At 42.5% G+C, this 14,441-nt stretch overlaps 1 protein-coding gene and 1 long non-coding RNA gene across 3 annotated transcripts; one reads left to right on the plus strand and one right to left on the minus strand.

The window, feature by feature from the left end:
* Positions 1 to 12: 12 nt before the first annotated feature.
* Positions 13 to 13,451, plus strand: mapk8ip1b (mitogen-activated protein kinase 8 interacting protein 1b). 2 transcript variants are annotated; one of them, XM_049717066.1, is made up of 12 exons: positions 13 to 189; positions 3,312 to 3,423; positions 5,924 to 6,178; positions 8,571 to 8,652; positions 9,503 to 10,627; positions 10,708 to 10,783; positions 11,099 to 11,271; positions 11,342 to 11,445; positions 11,540 to 11,656; positions 11,878 to 11,948; positions 12,037 to 12,135; positions 12,217 to 13,451. In XM_049717066.1, exons 1-12 carry the CDS (start codon positions 128 to 130, stop codon positions 12,287 to 12,289), a joined length of 2,349 nt encoding a protein of 782 aa, XP_049573023.1. In that variant the 5' UTR covers positions 13 to 127; the 3' UTR covers positions 12,290 to 13,451. The 2 variants fall into 2 exon arrangements, with proteins under 2 accessions (XP_049573023.1, XP_049573024.1); XM_049717067.2 differs by lacking the exon at positions 13 to 189 and adding an exon at positions 1,746 to 2,090.
* Positions 13,452 to 13,517: 66 nt separating this feature from the next.
* LOC125966746 (uncharacterized) lies at positions 13,518 to 14,241 on the minus strand. The gene is made up of 3 exons (XR_007480518.1): positions 14,079 to 14,241; positions 13,845 to 13,918; positions 13,518 to 13,707 (listed from the first exon to the last, which is right to left on the minus strand). It is a non-coding gene; the product is annotated as an uncharacterized lncRNA (long non-coding RNA).
* Between the last annotated feature and the right edge of the window lie 200 nt (positions 14,242 to 14,441).

Genomic DNA, 14,441 nt, shown 5'->3' on the forward strand with positions numbered 1-14,441 from the left:
AGCATCCTACGAGATCATCCTCATGTGTCAAATGTGTCGCTGTCTAACCGAGCAACCGCAGGCTGGCCGGCGGCTGCACCGCAAACTGCTCAGCCTCACGCGAACAACGGCATGAGAGCCGAGCGGCATGGCGGAGGGTGAAAAGCGGAAAGGCAGCAATCTTCAGATGAAGTCTCCAGCCAGATGCAGGTAGGAAAGAGTGACGCGATGAAGGGGGATGAGATGCTCGTGCTTTTGGTATTGATTCCGACTGGATGGAGCTTCTCGGTGTTTTGGTTCTGCATGTGTAATTATTGCGTTATTTTGGTTTCTGTGTTTTTTTCCCCATCATTTTGGGTGTGCCTCGACTGATTGATTATATTTTTGCCTGCTTGTATATCAGTCTTCTAAAATGTGGAGCAGCTGCTATTTAACGGGTTTATTATATTGTGCTTGAACATTATAATAAATTAAAAAAAAGTCTAATAGTTTGACAGTATGTTATTGCAAAAAACATATGCACACATGAATAATTGATTTGTTAAATCAATAATAACAATCGCTGTCGAGGATCATATAACCTGATGCTCAATTTCTAATCCACGTGTTGAACAGCTTTCTCAGGAAGGTAATTATTATTCATGGTTTTAATAGTTGCATAATTAATACAATTCATATTCGGAACATATTTAAATAATATAGTGCAAATAGGCCAAACAAGTGGATTATTGATTTATGTTATTTTATATTTTTAACTGGTTTGTGTGAGTAAGTGTGTGCACGGTTTGTTTAATTGTTTCAGAATTGATATTTGGCAGAAAAGAGAAGATATGTAATCCTCAGCCCTGAAGTTGGCTTGCTACCAAGGGAGCCATATGTTGTTGTCTTGTTTTTCCACTGACATGCCTTTATCATGTTCGTGATCATATTTATTGCCAGTTTTCAGCAAATGCTTTTTTGGATGAGCTCACGAAATATATCAGATGATTGTTAGATATTTTTTGTGTTGAAGCAATAACTCAGCCAGCAAATCAAGTCGCTTTTTCTATGTGCGCAGCTCTTTGAATATCTAACTGAGACACATCAGTAGCTCGCCTGAAATAAAAAAATTAATTCAGTCTGGTGGAGTCAGCGTGACCCCATTTGGATATTCTAAAATTTTCATGACTGTTGTTCTTGTAGATTTACCAGATTGGGAGTCAGTGTTTGCACGATAAATCTTTTCCTCAAACACCTTGTTATATTTTGTGCCCGTCCCAAATCCGGATAAATTGGGTCGAGTTAGAGTCAGCTATCCATAAAACGTATGCCAAAAGTTAAATGGAAATGGACTGTTGACATAAAATGGGCAGCCACCACTTCTGTTGTAGTAAAGTGGCCAATACAAAAACAAAGAAATATCTCCTGACATACTTTTTGTGTAATATTTAATGTTATTAACAATGTCATGTGCACGGACTAATAACAGTACAAATAACATTTGAAGTGCCGCAACAATTTTGGTGACTTTTAGTTTCCATCTTGTGATTTGGTACGGATTATATCACTATATCCAAATATAAACAGTATTTTACACAAATGGGAATAACAAAGGGAAAAATGATAGTCTGATGTGATCAATGGGCCTCATGAATAATTGAGCACGGCCATGGTGCATAGCGAGAGGAGTGCCCCGTTGTGCTGGGGCTTTTCTGTCCAGCAAGTATTGTGCAAACGGCAGCATTTTTGCTGCTTTAGCAGCGTCCATCTGATGCTCACATGCAGAGTGGAAAAGGAGAGGCGGGAACAGATTAGATAACACTCCTCTTTAGATAGCCCCAGCTTCTCTGCTTGGAATAATTCCCTCGCAATATCGCTCGTGTGCTTCAGAGGCAAGAGCGAGCTCCGAACGTAACGCTCCTTCCATCGACCCGTTTGAGCTGCACCTCCACCCCTTTCCTCCAGCTTTCCTTCCTTGATGCTCCTCCCCCTCCCTCCTGCGCCCCCCTTCTTCACTCTCCAAACCCCTTGCTCCTTCTCCTCTTCTCGGCTTCGGATGCCCTCCTCGCTTACAGTATGGACTCGGGAGGGGAAGGAGAAGAAGGTTGGATGGAGGACCAGTGGGAAAAATGGTAGGACACGCTTTCTGTGTTTCTGACTGGAACGTAGCGGCATGGCTGTGTGACCTTGTGTTTGCGCGCGACTGTTAACGTCCTCTCTCTATTTGTCGACTCTTTGCACGTTTAAGCTCAGGGCAGGCTTGCCCTTGAATAAGAGGAGGATGCATATGCCTTTGTGGCTCTAGGAAAAGATGTTGACCAGAAATAGCATGACCAGAGGATACACAGCCCTCTTAATGTTGTTATGTAGTGCGGGAAAAGCTGTGTGCAAATAGGCCTGTGTGTTTGGCTTGTTTTCATCCATCAAATGGGGACTTATTTGGACGTGTGGCATCTGACAGGACCGTCCTGCTCCGGTCCTAAATGTGTCCTTGCAAGAGGGCGAAGATGATGAATGGCCAGCACCTTGCACCACAGTCTCTAAGGAGGACTATAAAGGCGTGAATGATCGGGGACGGATGCGGGTCGACTGTATATGTCTGATTTAATAACTGAATGCCGGGTTCAAAATGTCTAGTGTGTGACGCTCATGACATACTTAATGGCACCATTTTTTTTATTTTTTGTTTGTATCTAGCACAATCCAAAATAGTGTCGCAATCCTGCAGGCCAGTCTAATGTAAAAGCAGTAAAAATCAAATTTTGCTTAACAAAACTTTAAATGTTTCTGTTGTTGTCGAAATAGTTGAAATATTTTGGTCATATTTCAAATCAATGCCATCATAAAACACAAATACGTAATCATATGCCAGCTAGCTGGTCGTTGCTAGCAGCTAACAAGAGAAGCTAACACGCCTCAAAGCTAATTCTTGTCAACATAAAACCTGAAAGTATTATCATACCATTTCTAAAGGTAATTCTAGTGATATTATTTTCCTGTGACAAATATTAAGAAAGTAATGAAAACATAAATCGTCTATACACATTTTCAACGAGCACGACTGGGCTATCATAAAATGAATTATAATTAATTGTGCTGTCATGGGAAAACGATGATACATTCTTCCAACACGCTCAAAATGACCTAACAGTAAATTAAGTCTACTCAAGAGAGAATTATTTCCCTAAGACGCAAATTAGTTGCTTTAGATGTTCCCTGTTCACGTCAAATGATCTTTATTTTTCTTGGTTAGATGGAACGTTGGTCATGAAAATCTTTCAACGTTTCGAATACGATCAAGGACTTTGATCTTTAGTCTGCTAAATTGGTACTTTCTCTTCAATCTTGTCCAGGTTGACTCACGACATCAGCTTGGGTGAGTTTGAAGATGACGACCTGTCAGAGATTACCGAGATCACCGACGAACGTGGGATGAGCCTCAACTGCAATGGCCCTGATATTAAGGTAAGTCTAAACCCAAAGGAATGAAACATTTTTTTGTCAAGGTTCATAAGATGTTCATCTAGTCGCCCACTGTAGTTTTTTCTAGGTCAGTGCCTTTAAAGCCCTGCCACACAGCCCTATCCAATCTGGTCTTCTCACTTTACCACTGTTAATATGTCAAAGGGGACCAGCAACTTCTCAGCTTCTAAAAGTAGTGTTAGTGGCGCAAGTGTAGCTGTATGAAAGGCTGAATTGGAGCATGTTTGAACTATGAGAGAGGACTGCTACATCGAGAGAGCAACTGTGGTGAATGTATTATTCTTTCAGATCTTTTTGGCTCGGTTCTCTCTGAACACATCAACGCCTCCTCCTCCATCAGCTAAACTAATTATTTCTTCTCTTGTAACCATGGCAACGGGAAGGGTGAAAGCATTTTTCTTCCCCTGAGTCAGTTATGCTCACAGATGAGTGTTAGATATTTTTGGGTCGCTCACTGTGCTTTGTCATGCTTTTGTAATTGCGGCGCTAACAACGATAGAATAGCCAAAAAGTATCATCGGGGAAAGACAAGTCCTCGGCATCTTCTCGTCATATTTCAGCAACGTGCGAACAAGGCCCATCCCTGTTTAATAATGCATCAACACTTTCAGAAACTGAATGGGATTGTGTGTGACCTCAGTACAGATCGCTCACTGCTTGCCCATTAGCCCGCGGCGGTGATGACCTCATCATCAAGCTCACCCTCCGAAGGGGATTCCTCTAATGTCGGTTTATACGTTTGCGTGCACACGATATCTAAAACAGAAAGTAGTGTGTGGAGGATTTGCTTATTTTTTTTAAGCACCATATGGAGCAGTGTAAGATTATATCGCTAACGTAGGATGGTAAAAGTTGTCGAAGATTCAGGGGGGGATGAAAGTCTCTCGTGTAGTGCTAGCATCTGAATGTGAAATTTTTTGTCAACCTAGCATAAAATTGTTAGCGCTTGTACTTGTTTGTGCTTGTACTTTTCAAGTATTAGCACAGGGGTGTCAAACTTTGCTTTGTTTTGGGTCACAGCGTGGTCCCTCAATAAGAAACACTGAGTTGTAAAATGATTTGCCTTTGCGGGCCACATAAAATAATATGGCGGGCCGGATCTGGCCCCCGGACTGAATTAGTGGACCGAGATATCAACTGACAACATGGCCGAGGGTGTCTCGTCGTAACTGACAGATGGCGAGAGAAATTGCTCAAGCGTAGGAGTGGATAGATTTGATTAGCAGTCACATGATACGTATGGAATTGCAGATTAGGTAACTATAGAAACACGTAGCGCCTCATGATTATCTCTAGCGGTGAATAATAAACAAAAAGATCACTGACATGTAGGTGCCAATGTGTTTAAAAGGAGTGAAACAGCATCTCGAGTGTGAGGGAGGAAAGAGATGTTTCAGCAAAACAGCCATAGGAGCTATTTCCATGGCAACCTATTTTCACTTCTCAGCCGCATGTGTTGGAGCTGAAAATAAACCGAGAGGTGGTTCGCACCGCCTCCATGGATACTGCTCACGTCATCTCATGGATGGGAGAGGACATCAACAAATACCTTGTGTCTCTCTTTTTTTTTTGTTTTTTGTATCCAGGGATGATCGGCGGTAATGTGACAACTGTGCTTTGTAAAAATAGATTCAAATCAATCGTTTTGAAAGAGTTCAACTCATCAGTGAGTCATCAGGTTGCAATGGAGGGTGATTGTGAGATTTCCCCTGCTTTGGCTTCTCCGATTGGATGAGAGGCGAGCATCGTCGTCAGGGGTGGGGGGGGGGTCATGCACTCTTCACTCGCCTCCACGTCGTCACTTGTCTCCTAGCAACACAGCGGTGCCTTTTAAAGGGGCCGGTTATAAATTGAGGTCGTAAAACACAATAGGCTGAGCGGAAGCAGGTTGCATTAGCTGTTATTGATCTTCACTTTGAAATTGTCAAATGAGCCTTTTAAGCCTTCAAACCAGTTTCAGTGTCCTGAGTGTGACGTGACTGGAGAAACAATTGGTGACATGGCTAATAATAAAAATCCACTTTATTCGTTTACATAAAATGATCATTTCAGCATTTTAGCTAACTTTATTTTAAAAAATCAAACCAGACTATATTAAAAGGTTGAAATGATTTCCAAGTGAGTACAGCTGTGATTTTTCTAGAACTGTTTTGAAAATCCTCATTGCATCCGTTACTGCTTAAAAGCTAATGTCTTCATAATGCTAGCAAAATGTCGTCAAGCTTTTTAGGCCAACTCAGAGCGTCAGTGTATGTGGGAGGAAATAGAGCAAAGTGTGTGGAAGGGGGTCCAATCTCTGGTCTGGCCTCAGCTGTGTTTGCCCACTAAGCAGCTCAGCGTTGACAGCGAGAGTAGCAAGCCAAAATCAAGGAATTTTCTAATTGGCCAGTTCACTCTCCTCATCTCCTCCACGCTCACTCCCTCTCTCCCTTGTCCTGTTTGTCCGCTACAAATGACAGATTGCGTTTTCCAATCGCTGCAGGGCCATGTGAGGCGAGGGACCAATAGCAGGCCGGGGAGGGCGGAGCTCGGCGCTGTCGGACAGCTCCAGGCGGAGATGCTGCATTTGGATCTCATTGATGGTGCTGACGGTTTCCGCGGTGATAAAGAGTCCTCCAAGGCCTCCATCGCACCTCCGCCAGTAACTAAGGACCCTACAGTACCTGTTACCATGGATACCTACCGGCCCAAGAGACCTACGACCCTTAACCTCTTTCCAATTGTGCCCCGCACGCAGGTAAAGTCTTTTTTTTTTTTCTTAAGTAACATACTGTCAACACAAAGTTGAAGAGAAAAATATTGTCTTTTAGATTACATCTCGTGTTTCGTCTTTTGAAGCAAATAGCACCGGACAATGGAGGTCATTTTACTCCATTTGCATTTGCTCGGAGAGGATGGGTTCACCCGGACGAACAATAATCCCTATTGTCAAGACCTTTCCAGCTCTTGGTGTGTGTATCATTTCTATTGTTGGATGTAAATGTAAACAAGAGTGGTGACCTTGTTTTCCGATCCGTACACCCTCGCTTATATGATCATGTGAGGGGAAGTAGAACTGTTGGAATCATGTTTCTGGTCATCTGAGGAAGGTCGGCTTAGTCATTAGAAATCTCGTAGTGATTCTCCAAATTGGAATGAATATGACGCTAATGGTGTTGGATTTAGCTGGGCTCTCATCCTAACCACCTGATGGAGACGTTCAAGCCTTGAAACGTGTTTTGGTTCTCTAGGAACATGCAGCATCTTGATCAGGTGCTCATTGAATTGCTCTAATATCAAGTTACCATGCTTTGATTGATGATGTCCAATTTTAGCTCGTGATTTCTTTTTTGGTACAAATTTTTGTACGCACAGCTTCTGATTATGCAACACTATGCATATCTCCCGCACGATTCTACACCCAGCCAGCCCTCAGGCTTGCAGGCTGTCAAAATGATCTTCTGAGCAGCGTCAGAGTCATCAGCGCTTCAGTTTGTCTATTTTCCCCGAGGTGGAAAGCTGACTGAAGCCACTGTAGTGTTGCTCTTCCGGGTTTCCTGTCTGGGTTGGAGTTGTCACGTCTAGAAAGACACAATTGCTACTTGTACACTTGCCGAGTTACATTTATGAGATTTGATTTGTCTAAAAAAAACAAAAGTGTCTACTGCATCTGTAATAATAATATGAAATTGTAAAATGTAATTCCATCAATCATGCTGACAGGAATCGTGTCCAGTGTGAGGCTGAGACGATTACGTAACGATTTCTAGGTTGTATTGTACAACTCGAATGCTAGAGAGTTGCAGAGTGATTTTTCCAGGTCAGTGAATAAATAAAAATGTAAACTCTATATTCAGCTCAGCTTCATTTGGCAGACTTCTGTGACTGGAAAAAAAGCCAGAGCACAATTTTAGTGTCATTTTTCTAGTGAGAAAACATTTGTAATTTTTTTTTTACGTCACAGCTTTTATTTTGCTTCTTTGCCCCCTCTAAGACCGTTTGAGTAAATGTATCCAGACGTGATGTCAAGATTAATCCTGAGTCCTGGTAATCTCCCATCTGGTTACACACCACACTTGTCGTAAGTAGTACTGAGTGAGTCTGAGCTTGCTGGCGAAATCTACCTGTCTTCATTCATCTCACTTAATTCTCAACGGCATGAAGGCAAAAGAATTGTGAGAATGCTAATTCTTAGTGAGGTGGTATCACGTACGCATACACACGTCACATGAGTCATTGGCCCATGGCCATGATCTTTTTATATTCACGGTGGCAAGATGGTTCCACGTCTTTCGTTACCACGACGACAGCAAGATCGGGAAGTGAGTCACGCATCGGTGGGTGGACATCGGAAAAGGATCCATATTTGCAACAGTTTGATCACAGGACTTTCCGCTTCTTTATTTCTATTCTCTTGCCGCCATTTACACTACAAATCTATGTACTGTATGTTCGTGTACATGAACAGCAAAAACACAGAGCAGTTTTATTTTCAGATTTAAATTAAGAGTTAGTTAATTAAGTGTATGTTTGCGTGATGGTTTATAATTGTGGCTATAATATAAAAATAGACTAGACTAGACTAGACTAGACTAGACTAGACTAGACTAGACTAGGCTAGGCTAGGCTAGACTAGAATCGAATCGAATTGAATCAAATCGAATCGAATTGTATTGGGCAGATACAACGAAGAGTTATTTAATTAAGTGTATGTTTGCCTGATGGTTTATAATTGTGGCTATAATATAAAAATAGACAAGACTAGGCTAGGCTAGGCTAGACTAGACTAGACTAGACTAGACTAGACTAGAATCGACTCGAATCGAATCGAATCAAATCGAATCGAATCGAATCAAATCGAATCGTATTGGGCAGATACAACGAAATTGCAGTGCAGTTTCAGGTTTGTGTTTCAAGAATAAAAAAAAAAAGAAAATTAAATAACTACATGTCTTCCCAGTAAGGAAAAGGTCCGGTTCCCTTTAAATTCACACCACTACGCCCAGACAAAAGACTCATTCAGGGCATATTCACCAGCTTTGTGTGTGTTGTGTGGTGAGTTGGGGACAAACTCTCTCAGGATCCAGAGCTTCATCTTCTCCTGTTCCCACCACTTCCTTCATTTGTTCTTTACCTCTGCTTTTCCTCAGGACACGTTAAACAACAATTCCTTTGGCAAGAAATACACATGGCAGGATAAAGTTGCGGGTTCATCTTCACCTCTCAAAACGGGTGAGTTTTTCTGGCTCTTATGAGACGTGTGCATTTGCCAAGTTTAATTATTACAGACGTTTGAGTCAACATGATCACAAATAGCTCTATGCCCTCAAAAGAAAAAAAATAGTATGCAAAATTCATGATAGGACAACTTCCCTTTTGCTACTCTCGCTAATTCGTATGCACTTGTCCCATTTTAGTTTAGTCTGCTGTTTTTTTAATGTAGCCAGCTTGACTATTTTTATCCACACAAAGCACTAAAATAAGATGAATTCAGTCTGACATTATATATTTTCTTTCGTATTTACTCCTTCAAATTGTTTGGGGCAACTTCACCCGTTACACTCTGCAGAGTTAGGTGCAAATAAGGTCACAGATTTAAAATCCAACTTGATCTGGGATGAGAATTTCACCATCATTAATCCTTTTTATTCTGTATTTTATATCAATCTGTTTTCCAGATAGTTCATTAAAAATAATGCTGAACTTATGTACAAAATAATTGTATTCTTGGGCTATTAGATGTTGAATATATAATTATTTGCTAATCTGGAGCTCTCGGCTATCATAAAATCATCATTGCAATACTTCCTGGCGACGGATTATGACATAACCGGTCAATCGCCATCCCATAGACGCACTTTGAGTTTTAATGAGGATTTATCGGAGTAATCCTGACATCTGTTACATAACCTTTTATACTTTTTGCTCTTCCCGTTTTTCCTTTTTCCACATTTTATCGCTATGTTTGCTTGTTGCATCGGTTTTGGCGCTCACGCCTGCGTCATGTTCTCCGTCTGCGTGTGTGGCCTTTGCGTTTGCACGTCCGTCCTCATATTGCTGTACGTCTTTTCCCATCTTCCAGGTGAGCTAACTCCTCCACGCGAGCACAGCTGTCTAAGCGACGAGGACAAGGTACGCGGCGCCGCGCAGACCAAAGACCGAGGCACCTCCACCGACGCCCCCTGCGGGAACTCGCACGCACCCGGACGTTCGCAGAGCTCCGCGTCGACCCGGCCGAAGTTTCAGGAGAAGCCGCCTGCACCCCCACCGCCGCCGCAAAATTACAAACCGGCTCCTCTCTATCCATCGGGAAAGTTGGATGCGAGCGTCCATCGTCAGGAAAGATTCCAGTACCACTCGGAAGCTCCTTTGGAGCCCACAGAGGAGATCTACCTGACCCCGGTGCCACGCTGTTCCGACCCTTCGGAACCTGTTAGTACACAGGACCGACCTTTCCTTTCGCAGCTGAGCGAGCAAGGTCGTATGTCCATTAGCTCCGATACAGAAGGCCCGCCTCCTTATCAACCGCTACCCGACCAGTCCAACTCGTCCATCTACGAGGAGGACGAAGCCTACATCGCGCCGCCTTCTTACGCATCTTGCGTGGAATCGCTCATCACGCCGCCTAGCGTGGCTCTGTCAACTCATCCTACCGCGGCGCTGGATTTTAGCCTTAAGGGGTCAGGAACGGGGGCAGGGGCAATGCTGAGAACTGGCTCGTCAGTCGAGTACGTGGACGCCACGGATGAAAGCTACTGCGGGGAAGACGAGGACGTGGATAGAATCATCATAAACGAAAGAATAAAGAAAGTGGTCGCAAAGGTGAACGGGGGCAACGGCAGAGCTGCCCCGCTAAGGACTTCCATGAGCTCAGACGCCAGCGGTTTGTCGTACGATTCGGTCAAATACACCTTGGTGGTGGATGAGCACGCTCAGCTGGAACTTGTCAGTTTGAGACAGTGTTACCAAGGTTACAGCGACGACAGCGATTCGGCCACCGTCTACGACAACTGCGTCTCGTCTCCCTACGAGTCGGCCATCGGGGAAGAGTACGAGGAGGCGGACGAAGAGGAAGATTGCGCACGTTTGGGAGGGGTCAGACGAGAGGCCACGGCTTGTCTGTCCGAAGATTCCACGCCGGACGTCGACTTGCATTTCTCCAAGAAGTTCCTCAACGTCTTCATGAACGGACGATCGAGCTCATCGAGTAAGCGATGATCACAGGGAGAATTTTTCTCTGTTCATTTGTGTCTCTAAAACTGTCAATTATTTTTTTTGGTGCCTTAGGTGCTGAGTCTTTTGGTTTATTTTCCTGCACCATAAACGGAGAGGAGCAGGATCAGAGCCACAGAGCTGTCTACAGGTGAGTTCAAAAAAATAACTACGGTGCATTTTAATCTGAACATTTTTTTCAGTGTTGACACGTTTCTCTACGAAAAAACAAAGGAACAATGACCCTTTTATTTCAGGGCAAGAAATTAGTTTTTGCATTGGATTGGAGAGGATAAGCAAACCAACATATAATCCAGATTATCTCAAACCTTTGATTTGGCAGGAACCAGAGATATTACCAATAAATGGGATTTTACATAACCACACACCATAAACACACCTTCTTAATCTGAAGGTCCTCCAGGATCCCGCAGAACGTCAGCTTCATCTGTTTTTCTCCATGCAGGTTTGTCCCGAGGCACGATGATGAGTTAGAGCTGGAAGTGGACGATCCATTGCTGGTGGAGGTACAAGGGGAGGATTACTGGTACGAGGGCTTCAACATGAGAACGGGTGCCCGGGGGATCTTCCCTGCTTATTATGCTATCGAGGTGACCAAGGAGACGGATAGCTTCAAAGGTAACTGATGAAAAGGAACGGCGCGATTAAATGAAAATTTATTAACGTTGGTTGGTTGATCTCTTTTCAGCAAAGAGCAGTGAGTGGCTTGACCGGTACCGGCTAAAATTCCTGGGCTCAGTCCAAGTGCCCTACCACAAAGGAAACGACGTTCTTTGTGCAGCTATGCAGAAGGTTCGGCACCGAACTGCTCTTTTTTCAGAAATCTGAATTGTCTTTTAAATCAAAGTGAACTGCTTAAGTTTGAAGCAATCTTTGCGCTTCCCAGATTGCCACCAACAGAAGGATGACAGTTAAGCACAACCCGCCCTCCTCCTGTGTTCTGGAAATCAGTGTCAAGGGAATCAAACTGGCCGTTCATGAGGATTATTACTCCTGTGATCGAGTAAGACTGCCATTTTTTTTATAGAGCGGTGTCCTATTGGACATTATCACTTTGCAACAGTGGTTAGTTGCCACCGTGTGGCCATGTGTATGTACTACAGTCATTTAAAAAAATTGTGGTACATTTTATTGTTCTCTCCACAAATACGGCATCAAAAAACAAGATTGTGTCCCCTCCTACACTAAAGCCTTGCTTCTTTTTTCCTCTTCTATCTCTATCAGAGTAACGAGTGCAGTCACTTTTTCCAATTGAAGAATGTCTCCTTCTGCGGTTATCACCCCAAAAATTGCAAGTAAGTCAAACAACTAAAAAATAACCCTCCAATTTCTCCTGTCTATCTTAATGTCATTTCAGAGTGATGGTTTTTATTGTCTCTGCAGATATTTTGGTTTCATAACAAAGCACCCGGCAGATCAGAGATTTGCCTGCCACGTGTTTGTGTCCGAAGATTCGACCAAAGCTGTGGCAGAGTCAGTAGGGTGAGTTCGTAATTTAATTGTATTCCAACACAAAAGAAATTGCATAAATTTGACCACCAAATTGGCACGTCTGTTTTACAGGAAAGCCTTTCAGCTGTATTACAAAGAATTCGTGGAGTTCTCATGCCCCACAGAAGATATCTACTTGGAGTAGCCAAGTCCCGCCTTCAACCAGAGCCCTGTACAGCGCACTGTATCATAACATGGTGTTGCATGAAGGACACATTTAGAAAATAACAAAACATCTGAGGAGCAAGTAGAAGAAGAAAGGAAGAAGCCAAAGGAGTGCTTTCGAGGCAAGAAATATTATGCAAAATGATAGTGGGGTGTACACACACACACACATACACACACACACGAGTGCAGCTTTCAGCTAAGTAGCAGGCACCCCAGAAGGTGGAAACAGAAGCCGACCGACTGCCTTTACTTGCACCGAGCCAGCGTTGTTTATATTTGTGAAGTTCACAGAGGGTGACCTTTTGACCTTGCATAAAACAACATGGCGGAAAAGTAGGCTAGAATCCAACAAAATTAATCTAGAGGAGCACTGATGACACCTGAAGTTGCTTCTTATTGTCTTATTGTATTTTTAGAATCCAGACACATGTGTGTTCCAAAAGTGTTAGACATCACGTTTAGACTCAAGGCAGCGACGCAGCTACGCGCGAGCAGAGAACTTCACAACTAGTGCCTCTTTTTCATCTTTCATCAGGACCTTCTCCATCTTGCGTTTGAAATAATGCTAAATGATGATGCTATTGAGTGTGTGAAGGAAGATTGTGATGATGTTGTGATTTGATGATGCATCCCCCACTACCCGCTTACATGTGCGGGTTCCGCTGAAACGACAATATTGTTCAAAGCATGCACGTTTCGTTTCCCGGTATGTGTCTGTTTGTTATCGTGAGGATGGTTTTGGAATTAAGGGTCATGAGAAGCGACGCCAAACTGAAGAATGAATAGCACAACAGTTGTTTTGCAGTGGGGACACCAAACAAGGTGCTGCATCCTCTAGATCGTTATATATATTTAACAGAATGTTTCTAAAATGCAGAATTCTCATAAGCATCTTCAAGCTCCGCCCCCTCATTAGTTCCTGAGAATAATCTCTGCTGTTGCTAATCATCTCGTGACTTTTGTACAGCCAGACAGAACAAGCAACGATGTGGGGGGCTACGCAAAAGGTGTACAGATCTGCCATATAAATTTATTAACTGTAATTATAAACACTGTACTGATTTATCATGTGAGTGAAATCTCTTTATTTTTGATTTTTTTTAGGTGTGACTTCTTTATTTAAAAAAAAAAGATGATTATCCTGTCTCCTGTTATTATTACATCATGAGCAAACAATCACATTCATTCCATACCTCATTGAAAAATTTTAAATTCTGAAATCAGTTTTATTTCATCATAATTTGAGTCTCAAAGGTGTTCACAATTGTGATTGATCCAAACCAAGCAAGGAAAACCTGAAAATAACTTTCAAGGCTGTCAATACATTTCCTTAATAAATCGGATAATAAGGATTTTCTGCCCCTTGTGGGTCTGCTAGGGGCTTCACACCATAATCTGCAATAAAAAAAAATCGCACAAATTTCTGCTTAAAGGTAAAAATGGCAATCACAAAGGATTATTTTGAGGACCAAGACCAAATGGTAAAGGATAAGCTGCGGGTGACCTTAGTGGAACCATTTTATACGTCTTACCATCATTGTTGCTCACGTACGGTTCCGAGTTGCTGGAGTAATGGAACTCGATGTTTTCCATATGGTTGTCAAGTCTAGAAAAAAAAAAAAAAAAGGACGACATTAGTTGGAAAACATGATCACACTTGTGTTTGTTTTCAAGTTGTCTTCCACTATACAACTAAACTGCTGCAACATGGCACAAATTAAAAATATTGCAAAAACGTCGCTTCACATTAACGTAAAAAATATCACCTTCTCGATGCAGGACGTGACATGCATTGAGTAACCAAAAGTGTGAGGATGAGAAGACGTAACATCTTGTACGGTTAACGTGAAATATTGCCCTAAATGCATTAATCGTACACATCTGGTGTTGGCACGATACCAACTTCCGACTAACCACGCATCACCGCGTTTAAAAGCCAAAGTGGTGACGTCAAATGACGCACCATTCACCTGTGATGCGAAAAAATACTTTCAAAGTTAAAATGACATAAGAAAATAACAATTTCAGAACTCCACCATGAATTTCGAAATTGTTTTGTCAATTTTTATTCATTTTTTTAGCCCTTCCAAACCCCGAGATTTTTTTTATTTTATTTTTTTTATGGGGCG

This window comes from Syngnathus scovelli, chromosome 4 (assembly GCF_024217435.2).
Source record: "Syngnathus scovelli strain Florida chromosome 4, RoL_Ssco_1.2, whole genome shotgun sequence".
NCBI classification, from domain to species: domain Eukaryota; kingdom Metazoa; phylum Chordata; class Actinopteri; order Syngnathiformes; family Syngnathidae; genus Syngnathus; species Syngnathus scovelli.

Coding starts and splice junctions, on each gene's coding strand:
- mapk8ip1b (XM_049717066.1), top strand. CDS start 128: ATGGCGGAGGGTGAAAAGCGGAAAGGCAGCAATCTTCAGATGAAGTCT. Junction 190..3,311: donor AAGTCTCCAGCCAGATGCAG/GTAGGAAAGAGT, acceptor AATCTTGTCCAG/GTTGACTCACGACATCAGCT. Junction 8,653..9,502: donor ATCTTCACCTCTCAAAACGG/GTGAGTTTTTCT, acceptor CCCATCTTCCAG/GTGAGCTAACTCCTCCACGC.